The sequence below is a fragment of the Mesoplodon mirus genome (genome assembly GCF_964341445.2).
Source record: "Mesoplodon mirus genome assembly, chromosome: 7".
Lineage (NCBI taxonomy): Eukaryota > Metazoa > Chordata > Mammalia > Artiodactyla > Ziphiidae > Mesoplodon > Mesoplodon mirus.
This window is the reverse complement of record NC_138983.1, coordinates 101,886,381-101,901,321: the sequence shown is the minus strand read 5'-3', so window position 1 is coordinate 101,901,321 and position 14,941 is coordinate 101,886,381. Positions and strand designations below refer to the sequence as shown.

Below are 14,941 nucleotides of genomic sequence, written 5' to 3'. Positions count from 1 at the left end.
ATTCGTATCTTATTTATCAGTATTAGGCATACATTTAAAACAATTCTACTTGGGTGTGTTCTTCCTAAATTTATATAGGTGTGCCCATCAACTAAGCTCATATTACTTCTACTTAATGTTTAAGGTTATGAAAACTGTAAGTTTGTGTTTAACCACATTTAGTTTTTATTCTGACAGACTTTCTTTCAACAGTAACTATGTTTTCTACTGTGTTAGCTTGTCGATAAATTCCCAGATCTTCAGTTTACGTAAACCCTTGAACTGATACTAAATTGTGTTACTTACTGGATAATCATTGGATACCGAGGTCATTTGTAAGCAAGACAGAAACCTGAGGCATTGATTACTAAGCATAATCTCAAGTTATATGCTCTTGCTGCATATGTTTACTTGTTACCTAGAGGCTCTGTCTGTGGGTGTGTTAATGAATGTGTTTGTCTCTGCCACTTGAATAAGTTGTGTAAGGGATGTTTGTGGCTGTGTAAAGTTGTGTTATGTGTGTTCATGAGCTGTGCTAGCCTGAAATGCTGATGTGTGATGGGCAGTTGTCAATCATTCACTCCTAGTTTTCTTTGTGAAATGGAAGTAACTTTGGTTCAAAGTTAGTATTAATATACTATGAATGAGGCTTGACCCATAGTGATGTTATCGGCTGGAACAGAACTCAGGTTCAGCTGCTCATCGCTCAGAAGTCAGTGTTCCAGAGACAAGGGTTGGTGGAAGAAGAAAGATGCTTTATTCAGGAAGCTGGCAACCTGGGAAGATGGTGGGCTAGTGTCCCCAATACCATCTCCCAGTTGCCAATGAGAGGGAAAAGGGGTTGATAGGGAAAAGACGGGAAGTCTCTGGGCTGTGCCGGTGGGGGCTCCGTGCAGAGTAGCACAGTCAGCTCTGACCATCCTCTTGAAATTGGTCATGCAGCGGTGTGGTCAGTGTCATGTTGATTGTTTCAGGCACAGTTAATCTTCAATTCCAGTGTTGGTTTGTTCCCATTTCCTTGAGGCCAGTTCCTGGAATTGTGTAAGCCATTGGTTCAGGTCTGCTCAAGATGGAGCAGCTTGTGTCATAGCTCCAGTCTGGTCATCATACAGTTAGCTTTCTCCTCTTGTAGTGGTTTTAGTATCTGCAAAACAAGTTAGGAGTGTGTGTCTGACACTGTTACTTATGTCCTTCGGGAGGAACTAAAGATTCTGTGACTGCTGTTGTCCTAATCAGTAACTGCTTGAACCTGTTCTTTGGTGACTCAGGGGAGGCCTGGGAGACTGCAGCTATTTTACAGACAAGAGGCAGGGGACATGGAAGGGCCCTGCATGGTCCTGCTTGGTTCCAGCAACCGAGAGGTACAACTTTGTATGCAAGATAATGCGATGTAGTTTTGTTTATTAACAGGAACAAAAATCGTTTGGTCCTAAAGTAAAATGACTGATTGTTCCAGCACCAGAAAGAGGATAGTGAAGGACACAACCTGAATGGGTATAGAAAGTTGTAGGAGACGGGTAGAAAGGGAATTTTATTTGTCTGAGCCGAAGGCAGCTCAGTTTTGATGTTTATTCCAGAGATTTTCAAAAAAGAGCTTATGGTTCTCTTAGTAGCAAATATTATATTGATGCAAAGCTGGAGTTTGGTTTTCTCTCTGTACAAATGATAAATTTTTTTCATGGAGTATTGGTCTCTTTAATAAGTGGTTGGAAAAGTTGTTCTCTAAATCTGCCTAAACAGCAGAGATTCTGTATCTCACTGGAAGAGGTTTCTGCACCTAGTTCTGAATTCATCCGGCCTTATTATTTTTTTGAAAATAAATGCACAGGGACTTCCCTGGTGGCTCCTTGGTGAAGAATCCGCCCGCCAGTGCAGGGCACACTGGTTCAAGCCCTGGTCCGGGAAGATCCCACGTGCTTTTAGAAACTAGAGCACGGAAAGACTAAGGTCACGTGAAATTTGAAACGCTAAATATTGTCATAGTGTTAAGCAGTTTGAAGATTGTTGGAAGAAATTATTTGTCATTCATTCAAGCAATAAACATCTGATGAATACTTGCAAAACATAAAAAACCTCTAGAGCCCGTGAGCCACAACTACTGGAATCGACGTGCCTAGATCCCATGCTCCGGAACAAGAGAAGCCACCGCATGGAGACGCCGACGCACCGCAATGAAGAGTCGCCCCCTCTCCACTGCAACTAGAGAAAGCCCACGTGCAACAAGGAAGACCCAACGCAGACAAAAATAAATAAATATATAAATAAATGTATTGGGGGAAAAAAAGAAAGAAAATAAATGCACAACAAAATTTCTGCATTTCTGAGAAAGTTAAGCTTCCTTAAAACTGTGTTCCTTTTGGTCTGTTTTTTTTTTTTTTTTTTTAAAGTCTACCGTCAGGAACTCCCTGGCACTTCAGCGGTTAGGATTCTGCGCTTCCACTGCTAGAGGCCTGTTTTCGATCCCTGATCAGGGAACTAAGATCCTGCAAGTTGCGTGGCGAGGCCGAAAAAACAGCCAAGACAAAATAATCGTCTCTTGGCTGTTAAACAAAGTCAAGGACCTTTAGTTCCTCCTCAAGGGCTATTGGGTAATATTCTGAGCCACATCCTTGGAGCTGTTTGGCAGAGACTGAAACCCCCAGCAGGTGGAAGAAGTTAACTGCATGTTGCCCACAAGCACGTAGACCCCAGACCAGTTGGAACCAGAAGGCTGATGATGTTGAGTCCCCGTTACCTCACCACTGACCAATCAGAAGAATGACCGTGAGCTGATCACGCACCCTGTAACCCTCTCTTCAACATGTAGCCCCTTTCTCTTTTCCCTGTATAGTCCTCAAGCAAAACTTCAGGAGGGGAGAGTTGGTTCTTCGGGACACGAGTCCACCTCTCTTCTGGACTGCCGGCTTCCTCAGTAAAGCTATCTTTCCTTTTACCCAAGAGTTGTCTCTCAGTATTGGAGTCCTGAATGATGCAAGACCTGCCTCATCTTCTGTAGTTTTCTCTACATGAAAAATAATTGAGGACTATTTTTCAGAGTTAAGAAATGTGGTTGGATAATCACAACGCCATTAAGCAACACCTCGTTGGACAGCAAAGAGGCGAAGCCGACTGGTAATGACCACACACATCCTGACTGTGAGAAGACTTTCGTCTTTATTGTAGTTCCCCAAAAGCTGCATCGCACGGTACTCTTGAACAATCTAAAATAACATACAAACATGCTGAGGCAAGTTAAAAAATTAGGACTGAATTCCCACAATTCAATAATGAGAACTAAAAAAATACAAAATTTATGCTTACAAGAATTGGGAGGAAATACCCACTATGCTATAAGTAGAATGGAAATATGATGTAATAGATAAAATCAACAATCTCTCTTGAAAATGTGAGTAAAACTGTATATATGTGTAAATATACAACAGCTACAGTTCTCATCACAAAAGTTTGTAGTAATAAGATGTTTCAAAATGAAGACTATTTCAAAACTATTTAAAATAAATATATAAATATAAAATATAAAAATACAATAATTTTATAGGTGACATTTTCAAAATAAGCCAGTGAAACTTAAGTCATGAGTCATGACCCTGTGGCTGTAATTATATATATATATATATTTTTTTTTTCCTAATTATATATTTTAATGTTATTCCCTCCTATTCTGAGCCGCTACACTCCACCTTCAAATGCTTCTAGACTGGGGCAAACAAGTGTATAAAAAATGGGACCTCCAATGTTCGTCTCAGGGGAGATGGAAATGAAATGATCTGAAAATTGAGGTGGTGCCTTCCAAAAGGGTGGAATCTGAATAAACCCTGTTTTCTTATTGTCCTGCCACAGACTCCTAGAAGCACACCCCGCTCCTAGGAGTATAACACGAAAACTGGCCTCCGCTCATTCTAGAAGATGCTGGCTTCTTCTCGATGATCTGCACAAGAGGCTTCTCCCTTCCTTCTTCACGGCTGTCGTCAGTGTCTGGATTGACCTCTTGTTGAACATCCTCATCTCTCCTGGGCTCTGTGATCTGGAAGTAAGAGAAGGAGCAAGGATGTCAGATTTCAAAGTGGCAACTGTCCAGATATAAAGGTTTTCACATTCTTAGTCAATTCTAACCAGAATTGAGACTCATTTATGATTGGAGTTTTATCTCAAATTCTCCATTCTGAACCCCAGTCCTGAACCATTCATTGTTTTCAAGTGCGATTCTTGGACTTTGGTGACCCTGACTCCAAAAACTACTGAATGCACCCAAGGTCAGGCCCAGTAATCTGCTTTATAGCCCAGACTCCAGGTGATTCTGCTCAGGGAGCTGGCATTTGGAGAAGGCTGCTTTAGTCTTAACTCACCTTGGTCCTTTGGCACCACTTAAATTCTGAACTTGGAAGCACACTACAGACATCACTGACAAGTCAACATCGTGGACCAGGAGACCTGAGGCCGGATCCCTAACCCTAACCCTGCATCCTAATGTCTATGTTATTATTAAGTTTTCATTTATTTACTTATTTTCTTTCTTTTATTTTTGGCTGCATTGGGTCTCTGTTGCTGTGTGTGGGCTTTCTCTCTGTTGCTGTGTGTGGTGAGCGAGGACTACTCTCCGTTGCTTCTCCTGACGGCTTCTCTTGTTGCGGAGCACGGGCTCTAGGCGCACAGGCTGAGTAGTTGCGGCTTGCGGGCTCTAGAACGCAGGCTCAGTAGTTGTGGCTCGCGGGCTCTAGAGCGCAGGCGCAGTAGTTGTGGCGCACGGGCTTAGTTGCTCCGCGGCATGTGGGGTCTTCCCGGACCAGCGCTCAAACCTGTGTGCCCTGCATTGGCAGGCGGTTTCTTAACCACTGTGCCAACAGGGAAGTCCCTGGGTCCTAATGTTTAAATAATACTCAGCCCTAAACTTGGTTAGTGTTATGTGCTGAATGTTTGTGTCCCCCAAAATTCTTATGTTGAAATCTTAAAATCTTAACCCCTAAGGTGCTGGTATTAGGAGGTGGGGTCTTTGGGAGGTTATTAGGTCATGGGGTAGAGCCCTCATGAATGAGATTATTGCCCTTGTAAAAGAGACCGTGCTGTGTTGTTTCTAAGCAACGCGGTCTGTAGTAGGGCAGGTTGAATGGACGAAGGCAGCTAGTTTGCAAGATTTAAACCAAATGTTTGCTCAATCCTCTGCCCACATCTAGAACTCTAATGTGTCAATTGTAATAAGCCATGCTGAAGATGGCATTCCTTAACCTTCAGTCGTTGTGATAAACCCCCTTGACCATAAACGTGAGGGGGAAAAGGTGAATTGTACTAGAGGAATCATTGGTCCAGAAGTGGTGAGTCAGGGGGAATAAAGAGTCACAGGTGATCTGGCCATAGGCAATTTGAAAGTAAATTTGGAGGAATATAAAGCTAGTCATAATTCATCTTTTCTTATTGAACGTGTGGGCTGTTCTATCTAATATCCTGTTTGTAGACATTTACTTTGTTGTAGATAAATGCTAGAACCCATAACCCTGAGGGATGTAAGGCCAAAAATGAATGAAAAAGAGAAACTGGAAACGCAGTATATGGAAAAGAATCACCACCTCGTCAAAGCTGTTATTTGGACCCAATTGCTTTGGGTGAAATAACTTCAGTGAGACCCATGCGTCTGGGACAAACTGGTTTCCCCGAGGTCTGGTGCCCACGGGCCTCGCGGTGCTGGTGTCTGTGTGTGGCTGTCAGTCCGTGGCTGGCGCAGAGTCGGCACGTGGCTGTGTGCCTGGCTGGCCCCCTTCACAGTGTGAGAGGTGATGTGGGTCCAGCAGTGGGATTCCTCCGATTTCCTCAGTAGACAACACGTCATTCCACCCGCACCTTTGCGCACGCAGACCTACCTTTGCGCAGGCCGATGACCTCAGGCCTGCGTGGTCCTGGGGCCTCTGGGGCAAGAGGGCGCGATCTCTTCCCCACACCCAGAGCTCTGGATCAAAAGCCTGGATCTGGAAAGACAAACAGCCCCTGGCAATGAGGATGCCGCTGCCTCCCGTTGCCCCGCCTCCGGTTCTTTCTCGTCTGTCCCCAAGTCCCAAACCGAGTCCCCCATGATCCCCACCTCCTCTCCGTCCCTCCCCCTCCCCGAGACCGCCACAGCCCACCCACCTGCTCGCACTCTTCCCGAGTGACCCATGTCTTCCAGCCCATGGAACGGATGAACTGGGAACGCAGTTTGTGGAACAAGGCATGCTGCGAGCTGTTCTTTCCATAGAGGAACGAAACGATGGCCTGCTTGGGGGCCTGGTTGTTCTCTTCCATGTCGCTGGCCACATAGCTGGGGAAAGACATCAGGTCGCTGTCATCAGGACAGGAAGGGCCTCCACTTGAGATCAGCTTCCCAGAAAAGAGGCAGGCTGAGCATCCTCACACGACCCACCCAGCCCTGCCCAGCGTCACCGGGAGCCGCCCAGTCATCAAGGAGCCACTGCCAGGCAGGACCTTCGGAAGGGTGCCTCTCACACCTTGATGATGAGGACACGATCCAAACCCCCGTTCCCTTCAACTTGTTTTATGTGCACACACCTCTCTTCCTATGTTGTAGGTACATGTACAGTTCCTGAGGGCAGGAGCTGATCTGATCTGTTTCTGCATTCATCCCTCTCCTAGCAAATGACACATTTAGGGCTTGGTTCATATTGATGCATGAATTCAACAGCCTTTTGTGAATCTCTGTTCCCACCACCTCATATTCCCCAGCATGTAGGGTGTACTTTATAAGGTTTGTTAGATGAATGAATGAATGAATGAATGAACATTTTATCTCATGGCCAAATGCAATACTGATTACCTAGAAGTCTCACAGTAACAAACATTTGCCCAATGAAAAGAATTGTGCTGAGTGTTTTGGGAATGCATTGACATTTTGACGAGACCTGCCTTCCACATGGTGTCTAGTCTAGTGGGACCGGGGAAGGGGAAGGGGGGAGATAAGAAATGACTATAATGCAAAGCATCACATTATAATACAATTTGAACTAAAGTGCCTCTGGGATGCAGAAGTTAGGGAGATCGGGCATCGTGAAGGTTTTGGTGTTTGAACCCACTTTAAGGATAAGGTCGTTTTCTTCAGATAAATGTATGGCAAAGATACCTGGATAGAAAGCTCAATAGAAACTTAGAGGGCAGGGTATTTGGAAGGAGCAGTGAAACACAGGAATAAAGTATCAGGACGGTGTGCTGGAGATTGCAGAGAGAGTTAAATCCCAACGCAGAACTCTGGCCTTGATTTGGCATGTCATTAGCCAATGAAATTGTGTGAAGCGGTCAGACCTGTGTTTTGGAAGGATGTTCAGGCAAATAGAGCCAACTGGCTTGGGAGACTTGGAAGAAACATCAGTGGGGAGCATTTGACACCAAATCCGTGCTATGTGATACGGGCCCCGATTGTGGCATTTGTCGTGGGAATGCAGAAACGGAAGATAATCACACTTGGTGCTGATGTCGGAAGACCCGAGACCGGAGAATTCGAACCGGAAACGTCTCAAGTCTGTTACTCGGGGGCAGGATGGTGTCAGTTCTTTCTTCCTCTCCTCTTAGGAAAGTTTTGCGTTTTGCTTTGTTTCTTTCAGTGTTTTAATTGACATTAGGGTAGTTTGTTTTGACAATGAATGCTATAAAAAACAGAACATGGTTTGAAAAAGAAACCACGGTACCGTAATCCTGTCATTTTCACACCTAGAGTCAGTACAAAGGGGTTTAAAAAAATAGATGAAAGGTCAGAGCCCCACGTCTCTCCCTCTGCCCTCCCAGGGTGTTGAATATTGATGGCGGGGATGGAGCAAGGTACTCACAGAGCTATGAAGAAATGGATTCTCTGGAATTGCCAGGAGAGGAGCCCGGCCCGGCTGACATACGCTATCACCATCGACAGGAGATACTGATGGAAAGAGGGGAAAAAACGTAGGAGAGAGGTCACATCCTGGAAGAGGAGAAAGAGTGGGAGGGAGAAGGGAGCAGGGGACGAGGAATGGGTGGTGCCACTTGGAGGAGAGACCCCCGTGTGGGGTGAGCCTGATTGTTTGGGGAAGGGGAGAGGACAGAAGGTCAGAGTTGGCGGCGCTCCAAGGATGGGAGGCTTTGGGATTGAGGGCGTGGACTTAGGGCCGCGGGCACAGGACGGTGTTCGATGAACCGGAGCCAAGGCGAGTCCCCAGGAGCTGAGAGGAGAGGGGACTTAGGCAGCAACCACCAAAGGGGCACTCCTGGGGCTCAGATCCCAGAAGGGACCTCGAGGCCCCTGGAGGGAAGTGTTGACAAGGCATGAGGTTAGGAGGGGAGTGGAAACGTGGGTGTAGAAAGCACCCAGCGCGCCCACCTAGAACAGGCGCTGGAGCAGGAATCCATCTCAGTGGGTGACTTACCTTGTCAGATACTTCCAGGTTTTTGTCCCAGGCGAGGAATTTCTTAACGACGGGATCCTCTGTGAAAAAAGGGCAGATGTTGCCAGTGGGAACAGGGCTGTCGTGGGAGCATTCCAGAGCCAAGAGGGTGAACCGCGCCCCCCTGGGGAAATGCCAAGATGTGGCCCAGGGTGAAGCTGATGGAAAGAGGGGAGGGAAGACCATTCACTGTGGGAGGAAAGGGGGTGACTCCCCTTCTGGGGGGGCCGAGTGACAGGGAGTGATGCCCCTTCATCATGCATTCACGTACCTGCAGAGGGCATCAAGATACTCTCAGCCAATGTCTCAATTGACAGTCATGTCAGGGGGTGAAGATGGCTTGTCAGCCCCTCCTCCCCCCACCCCGAACATGCCAGTAAGATTCAAAAGGCCAGTAAGAGCTAGAGTCTCGGGTACAGTTGAAACCAAGCGAACCTAATCCTGTATCATTTCTAAATCTAACCTAGTCTTGTATCATTTCTAAGTCTAACCTCATCCTGTATCTTTTATGTGTCCCCCGTATCCTTTATCCGTAGACAGTCCGCCGGGGACGGAGAGCGCACCAAGTAGCAGGGAATTCTTTTCCACTGGGAAAGTGTAGTCATGGGAAGTTCTGGTTTGTTTTTCAAGTATAGGATTGGAGGTTGCTGGGCAGGGCGGTGGGTCCTTACCAAGCATCCACTTGAAGACCTTGTGGTGCTCAGGCAGCACTGAAGACACCCGCTGTCGCTTCAGCTTCATCTTGAGCCCACTGAACGACTCCACGACCCAGGTGTCGGCCTCGTGGTGCTCAGGCAGCACTGAAGACACCCGCTGTCGCTTCAGCTTCATCTTGAACCCACTCAGCGACTCCACGACCCAGGTGTCGGCCTCGTGGTGCTCAGGCAGCACTGAAGACACCCGCTGTCGCTTCAGCTTCATCTTGAACCCACTCAGCGACTCCACGACCCAGGTGTCGGCCTCGTGGTGCTCAGGCAGCACTGAAGACACCCGCTGTCGCTTCAGCTTCATCTTGAGCCCACTCAGCAACTCCACGACCCAGGTGTCCTGGGCCTCAGCGGCCGTGTTGCCCTCCACCTCCGCTCTGAACGCCACTGACCTCTTCCTCTTACAGCCGGGGCGCTGAGGCGGGGGGCTGCAACCAGCCCAGGGAGCTGACGAAGGAGAAGAGACTACAGTATGACGCTCTCGTCTTGGGAATTCAGCCACTGGTGACCACCCAACCCCACCCCGACTCCGCCTCCCCCCCGAAGCACCCCCGTGCTTTCCAGTCTCACAGACCGCTGACCTTGCCCCAAGTCATCTTTCCATCTTTCTCTGTCCACATCTACCTATCCCTCCCCTGACTCTTTTTGTCATTTGTCCAGCTTCCCGTCCTCGAAACTCTTTCTCATGGTAGATAATTTCTCCCACCAGGAATAAAAAAAAAGAACCCTCCCCTTGTTTCCTCTCTCCCCTTCTCTCATCCTTGGATCTCATCTCCTAACCCTGTTTCTTGCTCCCCAGGTGTTCCGTGTCCCCAGCTCCTGTGCTCTCCTCCCTCAATCCCTGGCTTTCTGAATGTCTCCTTTCTTTCATAGGCACCTTATGCAGGTGCTCCTTCCCGACCTCTGTACCCTTTCCTCCTTACTGGTCAAATCTCTGAAATTCCTTCTCATGCCAGCTCCCTCACCTGACGGTCCTGGGCTTTCTTCATAGACAGTCAACTCCAGGGGGTACCCTGAAGAGCTGGACTGGGAATTCAGCTCCTCAGCCTGGGAAGTCGGTTGACGATTGTCCATGATGTCTCCCAGACTCTTCCCTTCCTCGAAGCCTAGACTCTGCTTTGTCCCAACTCTTCTTCTGGACTTGGGCTAAACACAAGTGGTCGTCCCTTCTCCAAGCTGCGGGGCAACTGTCAGTGGAGAGAAGCTCTGGCGAGATTCTGTTGTCTACTACTGCTGCCAAGCACCAAGGAGTCTGGTCCATCCAATCGGGAAGGTCGGAAGCCTCTGATGTCATCATCGGAGTTTGAAGGAAACCAGTTTGAAGGAAAGCACAAGTAACTGTCAGACCTATGCGTGCACTTGTCCCAGAGATCAGGGGTAAATGGTATCTCCTGCCACTGACCCAACCTCTGCCCATCCTCCAAAACCCCCCTCAAGGTATCCGGACCCCTCTTTTTTTTTGTCATAAATGGCAAAATTTTATTCTTTTTTTTTTTCTTCATCTTTATTTTTAATTTTTTTTTGCTTTATAACAAATTTAATCAGTTATACATATACATATGTTTGCATATCCCCTCCCTTTTGCGTCTCCCTCCCACCCTCCCTATCCCACCCCTCCAGGCAGTCACAAAGCACCGAGCTGATCTCCCTGTGCTATGCGGCTGCTTCCCACTAGCTATCTACCTTACGTTTGGTAGTGTATATATGTCCATGCCGCTCTTTCACTTTGTCACAGCTTACCCTTCCCCCTCCCCATATCCTCAAGTCCATTCTCTAGTAGGTCTGTGTCTTTATTCCTGTCTTACCCCTATGTTCTTCATGACATTTTTTTTTCTTAAATTCCATATATATGTGTCAGCATACAGTATTTGTCTTTCTCTTTCTGACTTACTTCACTCTGTATGACAGGCTCTAGGTCCATCCACCTCATTACAAATAGCTCAATTTCGTTTCTTTTTATGGCTGAGTAATATTCCATTGTATATATGTGCCACATCTTCTTTACCCATTCATCCGATGATGGACACTTAGGTTGTTTCCATCTCCGGGCTATTGTAAATAGGGCTGCTATGAACATTTTGGTACATGTCTCTTTCTGAATTATGGTTTTCTCAGGGTATATGCCCAGTAGTGGGATTGCTGGGTCATATGGTAGTTCTATTTGTAGTTTTTTAAGGAACCTCCATACCGTTCTCCATAGTGGCTGTACCAATTCACATTCCCACCAGCAGTGCAAGAGTGTTCCCTTTTTTCCACACCCTCTCCAGCATTTATTGTTTCTAGATTTTTTGATGATGGCCATTCTGACTGGTGTGAGATGATATCTCATTGTAGTTTTGATTTGTATTTCTCTAATGAGTAAAGATGTTGAGCATCCTTTCATGTGTTTGTTGGCAGTCTGTATATCTTCTGTGGAGAAATGTCTATTTAGGTCTTCTGCCCATTTTTGGATTGGGTTGTTTGTTTTTTTGTTATTGAGCTGCATGAGCTGCTTATAAATTTTGGAGATTAATCCTTTGTCAGTTGCTTCATTTGCAAATATTTTCTCCCATTCTGAGGGTTGTCTTTTGGTCTTGTTTATGGTTTCCTTTGCTGTGCAAAAGCTTTGAAGTTTCATTAGGTCCCACGTGTTTATTTTTGTCTTTATTTCCATTTCTCTAGGAGGTGGGTCCAAAAGGATCTTGCTGTGATTTATGTCATAGAGTGTTCTGCCTGTGTTTTCCTCTGTGAGTTAGACAGTGTCTGGCCTTACCTTTAGGTCTTCAATCCATTTTGAGTTTATTTTTGTGTTATGGTGTTAGGTAGTGTTCTCATTTCATTCTTTTACAGGTAGCTGTCCAGTTTTCCCAGCGCCACTTATTGAAGAGGCTGTCTTTTCTCCATTGTATATTCTTGCCTCCTTCATCAAAGCTAAGGTGAGCATATGTGCGTGGGCTTATCTCTGGGCTTTCTATCCTGTTCCATTGATCTATATTTCTCTTCCCCAGAGTATATTTCAATAAAGGTATGTACATTGTTTGTTTAGACACAAGGCTGTCGCACACTTAACAGACTACAGTATAGTGTAAACAGAAGCTTTTCATGCACGGGTACACCAGAAATTTCATGTGACTCGCTTTATGGCGGTATTGGCTTCATTGCAGTGTTCTGGAACTGAAGCTGCAGTGTCTCTGAGCTGGGCCTGTGTACCCAGAAGTGGGATTGCTGGATCATATGGAATTTTTATTTAAAAGATTTTGAGAAAACTCCATACTGTTTTCCACAGTGCCTGCACAATGTTACATTCCTGCGTACAATATGCAAGGGTTACGATTTCTCTACCACCTTGACAACTCTCATCTTTAAAAAAAAATAAAAAATTGTAGGCATTCTAACAGATGTGAGGTAGTATCTCATGATGATTTTGATTTGCATTTCCCAGATGATTAGTGACGTTGAGCACCTTTTCATGTACCTGGTGCTGTGTTACGTCTTTCTAACGCACATACACACACACAGAGGGATAGAAGGAACCTTTTGGAAGTGATGAGTATATTACCGTGATGGTGGTGATGGTATCACAGGTGTGTGCATATGTCCAAACTCATCAAGTTATATACATTAAACATGGGCTAGATTTTGTATATCAGTTCTACGTAAATAAAGCTGTAAAAGCCCAGCAACAAGTGGTGTATTTCATGAGCCAGTGAAGCCCAGGTACATCTTGTCTCCTCTCCCAGGGGTGAACCCAAGCAGCCTTTGAACTTGGCTCACTTTCTGTTTCTTTAGTTTCCCCTTCTATTACTTTTGTGTTTCTCCTTTGTTTTCAGATTCCAGCGAAGTGGTTCCCCATTTGTGGCAGCAGTGATTCTGAGTTTGGCTCTGTCGTTTGAAGACTTGATGGTCTCTAAAGGGATGAAGTTTCTACAGAACTAATCTCAGTTAGGTGAGAGGTAACAGAGGATCTAGTTTGTTAGTCTTTTCTTAGTCTTTTCTGTTTGTCTATTTGTCTACTTTGACAAGCTCAAATCAATGAAGAATCTCTTGCCCAATGGGATGAGAACGGCTCTTTAATATCTAGACTGGTGAGTGTTTATTCCTGACCCAAGTCTAAGACTTAAAACTGCAGGTAAAAGTTCCATTTCTCTGTATGTCTGTGTGTCTGTAATTCAAAAAGGTCTTTACCTCTGACAGTGCGAGTATGTAATGTTTTCCTACTTCTGGATCTATTAAAGTAGATTGTAGAGTCTGTTAAATTAAAGGGTTTCTGTCCTGATTGGCTTACAAAGATACAAATGTGCTTATAAAAATTATATATCCCTAAAATTCTCAGAGAGAAAGGAATTAGAACTTCTAATACTTTAAATGTGCTAGAAAAATATTCTTATTGAAATCAAGTCAGGGAATTCCCCAGCGGTCCAGTGGTTAGGACTCGGTGCTTTCACTGCCAGGGTCCAGGTTCAGTCCCTGGTCAGGAACCTAAGATCCAGCAAGCCCCTCGGTGCAGCCAAAAAAAAAAAAAAAATCAACTCAGAAATTTAAAGACTTCAAGTTTACATAATTTAGGTAAATCTTTGACACATGAAGCTAGTTTAATATTTTTGGTTTAATAAAAAGTTATTCGTATCTTATTTATCAGTATTAGGCATACATTTAAAACAATTCTACTTGGGTGTGTTCTTCCTAAATTTATATAGGTGTGCCCATCAACTAAGCTCATATTACTTCTACTTAATGTTTAAGGTTATGAAAACTGTAAGTTTGTGTTTAACCACATTTAGTTTTTATTCTGACAGACTTTCTTTCAACAGTAACTATGTTTTCTACTGTGTTAGCTTGTCGATAAATTCCCAGATCTTCAGTTTACGTAAACCCTTGAACTGATACTAAATTGTGTTACTTACTGGATAATCATTGGATACCGAGGTCATTTGTAAGCAAGACAGAAACCTGAGGCATTGATTACTAAGCATAATCTCAAGTTATATGCTCTTGCTGCATATGTTTACTTGTTACCTAGAGGCTCTGTCTGTGGGTGTGTTAATGAATGTGTTTGTCTCTGCCACTTGAATAAGTTGTGTAAGGGATGTTTGTGGCTGTGTAAAGTTGTGTTATGTGTGTTCATGAGCTGTGCTAGCCTGAAATGCTGATGTGTGATGGGCAGTTGTCAATCATTCACTCCTAGTTTTCTTTGTGAAATGGAAGTAACTTTGGTTCAAAGTTAGTATTAATATACTATGAATGAGGCTTGACCCATAGTGATGTTATCGGCTGGAACAGAACTCAGGTTCAGCTGCTCATCGCTCAGAAGTCAGTGTTCCAGAGACAAGGGTTGGTGGAAGAAGAAAGATGCTTTATTCAGGAAGCTGGCAACCTGGGAAGATGGTGGGCTAGTGTCCCCAATACCATCTCCCAGTTGCCAATGAGAGGGAAAAGGGGTTGATAGGGAAAAGACGGGAAGTCTCTGGGCTGTGCCGGTGGGGGCTCCGTGCAGAGTAGCACAGTCAGCTCTGACCATCCTCTTGAAATTGGTCATGCAGCGGTGTGGTCAGTGTCATGTTGATTGTTTCAGGCACAGTTAATCTTCAATTCCAGTGTTGGTTTGTTCCCATTTCCTTGAGGCCAGTTCCTGGAATTGTGTAAGCCATTGGTTCAGGTCTGCTCAAGATGGAGCAGCTTGTGTCATAGCTCCAGTCTGGTCATCATACAGTTAGCTTTCTCCTCTTGTAGTGGTTTTAGTATCTGCAAAACAAGTTAGGAGTGTGTGTCTGACACTGTTACTTATGTCCTTCGGGAGGAACTAAAGATTCTGTGACTGCTGTTGTCCTAATCAGTAACTGCTTGAACCTGTTCTTTGGTGACTCAGGGGAGGCCTGGGAGACTGCA

General features: G+C 45.2%; 1 protein-coding gene and 1 pseudogene across 2 annotated transcripts in view; one reads left to right on the top strand and one right to left on the bottom strand.

The window, feature by feature from the left end:
* LOC309808912 (centrosomal protein of 78 kDa-like) overlaps positions 1-14,941 on the top strand; it is an 823,590-nt pseudogene that overhangs the window by 47,684 nt on the left and 760,965 nt on the right. The gene's annotated exons all lie outside the window — the stretch shown is intronic.
* On the bottom strand, positions 3,820-10,150 carry LOC309808101 (speedy protein E4-like; the record flags this gene model as incomplete). Its single annotated transcript, XM_082628102.1, has 6 exons — positions 3,820-5,936; positions 6,097-6,265; positions 7,782-7,867; positions 8,352-8,410; positions 9,302-9,523; positions 10,042-10,150. 6 exons carry the CDS (start codon positions 10,148-10,150, stop codon positions 5,676-5,678), a joined length of 906 nt encoding a protein of 301 aa, XP_082484228.1. The 3' UTR covers positions 3,820-5,675.